Raw genomic sequence first — 6,000 nt, 5'->3', positions numbered from 1 at the left:
TAATTTTGTTGATTTGCTGAGACACGTCAGACTCCATCTGGTAACTGGGACCAGACTGTTTAAAAAAAAGCAACAACAAAAAAACCCCAGCCCATATAGCCTATCTCACATTATTTGCAGCAACTTAAAGCTGTTTTCTTCTTAGCAGAAGAACATAAAATGAACAATTTGGCATCATACCGCAAAGTCATAGAGACACTGTTTGTTTATCACAGTCTGACACAGAGATGGCGTGTACATGTAACAATAACACACACACACAGTCAGCCTTTTATATACCTCACATCTATTCTTACAACAGATTCCCATCCGCTTGCTGTGAGATCAGACTGACCTCTCCGTCACATTAGTCTCCGCCCCTTCGACGCTACGCCAACCTCGTGACTGCTAGTGAATCTAACTAATAGCGTCTGGTCTTTCCATATATGGTAAAGCCTCGTAGACCAATTATATTGTAGGAGGGGCGGGCTTTCTGTGGGCCTGGCGTTCACGTTCGGTTGCGAAAGGTAAGCTTCGGGTGGGAATTTGTGAGTTTTTTTTAACGTTAAATTTATTTTCGGCTCCCAGATCTGTACGGAATAGATTCATGTGGTAGTGTATTAATGTTTCTGCTAAAACAAACAGTGTTCGTTGCGTAACAGTGGCTCATTACTTGCTTGGCTAAGTGTACAGCTCTGTAAAGTATCCCAAGCCCAGAGAACAACGGTGATTTTTTTTGTCCAATTATGCCAGCCTTTTTATTAAATCTGATTATTGACTGTATTGTCATTTGACAAACACCCTGGTCGCAGCTTGTTAAAACTGTCAAAGCAGCCATTTCAGTTAGTCGTTCGTTATATTGAAGTTAGACCGTTGTAAGTTTTGTTTTCTGTAAAGAAAGAAAACAATACCCTTGTTTGGTCATTTTTACGAACACCTTGCTTCTGTTGTCATTGTGCTGGCTTTAGCTGACTTTAGCCACGTTTGTTTACATGTGTTTCCCCGTTGAGGACACAGCCAGCTGTTCTCCCTGAACGTCCCCTGCACCCTTCATGCTGAACAAGTCTACGCAGGGAAACACGTGTGAACAGAAACATTTGTTTAACGTTACGCCCAGTGCTCTCTCTGAGGTAGTCATTAATTGTTGTTTGCACAATGTTGTGTCACTTTCAGAAAGCTGTGGCTTGAACTGACTTAACCACCACGCCGAGGGGAGAACAGGACACAGAACCACACCTCTCTTCCTTCAAGCCTTCTCTACGAGGTTTGGATGCTGTTTGGGAGCAGGCAACTTTTCCCTCTCTTGAAACGGAATGAGTTTTGAAAACACCTAACCTGGATGTTTTGCCGTGCACGCGTCGTGAAAGGCCTGCTTTTGGAGTTGTTGTTCAACTTTTGAGGAAGGGAACTAACCTAAAACTACAATGGACCAAGCCAGCGGCGGGGAAGACCCGAGTAAACCCTCCAAAAAGAAGTCCAACGAGGACGAGGGTAAAAACAAAAAGCTGGTATGTATTCTGGAGTTGAGACTGAGTGAACAGTCACATCCTGAAATCCCACAGCTGTTGAGAAAATTGCAGAAAGTTTTACTACTCTGTGTAACCATCTGTGTAGGTACAAAACAAGCATGCTGTCAGCACAGGAAATTTCTGTTCAGTGATTGATGAGGCTGAGCTATTGATGTGTTGCTATTACTTCTTAATGTATCCTGATACAGAGTGGCTAATAGCAGTAAGAGTTGAGCAAAAGAGATACTTTTGTGCTGAGTGCTTTACTTTTCAAGGCACTAAGTGGATCATATGATTATCTTATCAATGCTCTACCCTGAAAGTTTTCTGAAGAGCACTCTTGTTGTGACAGCTGGACCTGTATGTTGTGTGCTTTCAAACATACAGGAAAAAAAAAAAGTTGTTCCTAGGTGATTTATTGCACAGTGTGGCTGGTGTCAGTGGGGTTTGTGGTGGTTTTATGAACCCTGTGAGTGTGTGGGATTGATAAAGCTAAACTTTGGTCACCCTCGGGTCAGTGTCTGTGAGATAACAACTGAAAGAAGCAGTTTGCATTTGTTTCATTTATGGCGCTAACATCGGCATGGCCTGGTGCCAGAGTTCATGTAGAGAAAGCCATGTGTCTGTTTAGATAGGGGACAAACCTGAGTCATCATTTGATCGTCATTGTCATTCTTAGGTCCTGTATGGGTTACCTTACCTGGTTGTTGTGGCTTCTGTAGGAAGTCTTTATCAAACTCTTTTAATATATCAGCTTGAGCTGTGCCTTTAATTGTCGACTGTGTTAGGTGTATCTTGCTGTACTGATTATCTGAAACCAACATCTGGTACATTAGAAACAGGGTATAAAGAACAAACCACTTCAGCAGCTTTAGAAACTACATCAGTGAGTAATTCTTTCACCAAAGACAAAAAAAGGGTTTGTGGGTGAGATTAGTGTGAAAACTTAGACTGTTATTGAACATTTTGCATGATGTCACTTCTCATTTTCCAGTAGTCAGCCCTTAGTAGGTGCTTTATGTCATTCTCAGATTGTATATGAATAGACTTCTGACATGAAGCTAGAATGGTTGTTCCAGTAGAAGTTTTAGATCCTGCCCCCTCCGTGTCAATAAACAGGACATTGCTGTTGGTAAATTAAAAAAAAAAGTATACCTGGGACAGACATTGCCTCTTGTTAAATCAAGTTTTGTTTTACCTTGCTGCTGTATATTCGGACATTATTTTCACATTTAGCTATAATTAATTACTTCATGTTTACTGATTCTGAAAATACAACATGGTGGCTTCCATAAACTGGGTCCTGCAAGCTTTAAGTCCCAATAACAAAATAAGGTGGGGACAGTTGTTCTAGTATTGTAATATGTCTAAGATCATGCTTTGAGTTGTGATAGGTCAAATAACTGTTTAACTTTAAATACAGATCCGTATTGGGGATCAAAATAGTTCTTTTGTTTTAGTTTAAAGAAGTCTCAGCCACTGTTATTTGAAACATCAAGTGTCTCTTTGGGGTGGCTGTGGTTAGAGTGATCATTTTATAGTTGAATCATTGGGGGTTTGATTCCTAACCTTGCAAAACTATGTGTTCTTGGGGAAATTACTGTTCTTGACATATCTGTCATGAGTGAGAATTACCAGTGCTGAGCTTATTTATTCATTAGGCTTGTCTATGATTGTGTCAAGACCTTTTTAAGTTCTGGTGCACAGTGCTATTGGATCATACTTTTAGGTCATTGCATTTTGTACACAGACTACATCTTGAATTTGGTGAAAGCTATGAAAATAAGTTTACGTCTGGGACGTGGGCATTCTCACTGACGTTGATGCTGTACCTAAAGCATCTCATCGTCTGGGTCATGACAACTCTAAGAACTCATAGGCCGAGTGTTTATAATCCCTGCAGTACCGACTGTGGGATTTCCTGCTGGTGAAATTCAGCCACGCTAACATTTGGCTGTATGACGTAGGCTACATTTTCATTTGGATGTAAAACAGGTTTGTGGAGATGCATTAAAGTGCCAGATGTGACCGCATAAACCTAAAGCATCCATCTGGGGCTGGATCACCCAAGACGCATGATAATACCAAAAAAGAACAGTGCTGGAGCAGCTGACCACATGGCTGGTTGAATTAATTAACATCTTGACTGTTTACTTTAAAGTTTATTGTTGCATTTCCTGTATGTGAAGTTGTCCTAAAACCTACATGTAACGACAACAAAAAAAAGCAGTATTGCTGTTTATCTGAGTGGGGTGTTGTGAACTTGAAATCTCCAGTTGTTCAGAATAAAGTTAAGGTAGCGGAAAGTGTGACGATAATAAGTGCCAGACAGGAAATCCCAGAGTGAACTCGAGTGGCATGTTCTCCCAGAGCCAGGGTGTTGTTTTGAGAACTTTTGAGGACTGCCTGCAATGAATATCCTGCCTCTCAAGTTTGAAATGACTTCATCACTTACTAAATCCCGTCTGAGTAGTCTATGTAGGATGACTGCTTTTAGTTTCACAGAGCAGTCTTATGGGTGTGTACATTCCCGGTTGCTCAATCCTCCTGAAGACCAAACTGTAGCTGTTTGCAAAAATCTCAACACGGCTCTGAATCGAGGGTGGAAGTGATTATTCATCCCTGGGTGGAGCCTTAGTTTGTCCTCTTTTGTTTATCACATTTTTAATCTGGCCTTTTGTACACCATAGATTCAAGTTTGTTAGCAGAACAGTAATTGGGTTTGAAATCCTAGAGACATTTTTATATAAGAAAATAAAAACTCTTGTGTTAAAAAGGCAAATGAGAGAATGTGATACATACACGGGTGGGTTAATATCTGTTACGAACAGCATCATAGTTGAGTTGTCTCTTTCCTTAGTCCCATAATTTGCCTTCAGCAAAATCAAGTCAAGCTTTAGAGGAGAAACACTAAAAGCTGTGTGTTTGCTCAACAAGTCACTGGGCTCGATTACATCACAGCAACACAATTTTGGCTACAGGCCCATGATGCAGATACTCAGTATAGCCAAGGACGTACAAATAACTTCACAGTGTTCTTAGATAAACATATCCCAAAACCTGTCAGTGGTTTGTAACTTTTGTTTTTTATCGTGCCCTTTTTTTGAGATAACATCAAACTATGCTGTGGGTAGTTGTAAAGTGCTCTTTTGAAGGAGCACATTCTCTTTGCATACCAGAGTAAAAATGATCTGACAAGGAGAGAGGAATCTTACTATTCTGTCCAGATTACAATGGGTTTGAGATTACATGATCCGATCATGCATATTTTCAACCTGCAACATGACATATTTATATGTGTCTGTTAAAAGATGTTTTCAATTGTTAAATTAAAACATAGCATTGTTAACTTTTATCTATTTACTTGTTTTTAAACAATGTCTCATATTATATAGCTTATATGTTTGTCTAGTTCAGTAAATTCCTTCACAATGAAATAAAAAAAAACGAGACAGGTGCCTTATACTGTAAAAAGGAACACTGGTTTTATTACATGATGTGTACTTGTACTGATAATTTAATATCTTCTAACCTTAAGTCTTAACAAATGCAGTGTTTATTTGTTTTTCCAGATGTCCATGTAGGATTGTGTTTAATAAAGGCATGTTAAAAGTCAGCATAAGTAGCACACATGTGAACATGCACTGAAAAAAGATATGCTGAGGCTCAGACTTGATTGACTAAACATGGGTCTTTATTAAAGTTAAATAAATAGATAAATGTATCCACATACTATAATTTCTAATCAAGCAGTTGCCTTGGTTTATTTATTTATTCTCTTAGAAACAGAGGCTGAGAAGTCGCTTTCCTAAAGTGGTGTTACTGATATGCTAATTAGCCGAGTCCTTGGTAGTTTTTATGATGAGCAGTCGTGTTGAGCTGATATCTGGGACCTTTATTTCTTTCTGCAGAGCCTGCTAGCCTGGTGAAAGACTTGTACTGTTTTAACTGGAACAGTGAATTTATGTAACAGCTGTGTGCAGGGGTAGATTGTGGCAGCAGCAGCAGCAAATATAGATTTAAATAGTTTGTCTCCCCATCAGCACCGGTTATTTAGTCAATACATCAATCAGGCAGCTTTTGTTGGCAACATTACATCGCAATAGTTGTAAATATGTACTACAAATTGGTGGGTTTAGATTTGTTAATATGTTTATATTGAATTGAACAAACTGTTAACAAATGAAACCTGAATATTGTGTAGAGTAAGCTGAACTCTGACCTTGCTGTGGTGTATCTTATTCTGAGGATTGATTTCATATAAATCACTCCTAGTTCTGACCAGAAGTTGTGTCATCACAAGATATACCTGCTCAATAGTTCTTTTAAAACAAAATATATTTAGTTTTTTTTTATATTAGTTAAAGTTCTAATAAAAGAGACAGAACTAGTATGTTTTAAAAGACACGCATCATTTGTTCTTATTGTATTTTGTTACAGTAATTGATGGGAAAATGTCGACATGTTGATGTAGGAGTTACAGCGTCTGTGAATTATTCTTTAAAGATCTGCA

General features: G+C 38.9%; 1 protein-coding gene across 5 annotated transcripts in view; it reads left to right on the top strand.

Moving 5' to 3' along the window:
* Positions 1-410: 410 nt before the first annotated feature.
* diaph2 (diaphanous-related formin 2) overlaps positions 411-6,000 on the top strand; it is a 347,968-nt gene continuing 342,378 nt past the window's right edge. For all 5 annotated transcript variants that reach the window (XM_017408298.2, XM_017408297.2, XM_017408299.2 and 2 more), the window contains exons 1-2: positions 411-506; positions 1,153-1,487. In XM_017408298.2, coding sequence (XP_017263787.1) covers positions 1,404-1,487 — 84 coding nt within the window. In that variant the 5' untranslated portion in view covers positions 411-506; positions 1,153-1,403. The remainder of the gene's footprint in view (positions 507-1,152; positions 1,488-6,000) is intronic.

The sequence above is a fragment of the Kryptolebias marmoratus genome, linkage group LG9, assembly GCF_001649575.2.
Source record: "Kryptolebias marmoratus isolate JLee-2015 linkage group LG9, ASM164957v2, whole genome shotgun sequence".
Lineage (NCBI taxonomy): Eukaryota > Metazoa > Chordata > Actinopteri > Cyprinodontiformes > Rivulidae > Kryptolebias > Kryptolebias marmoratus.
The sequence above is the reverse complement of the archived record's forward strand: the minus strand, read 5'-3'. Positions and strand labels throughout refer to the sequence as shown.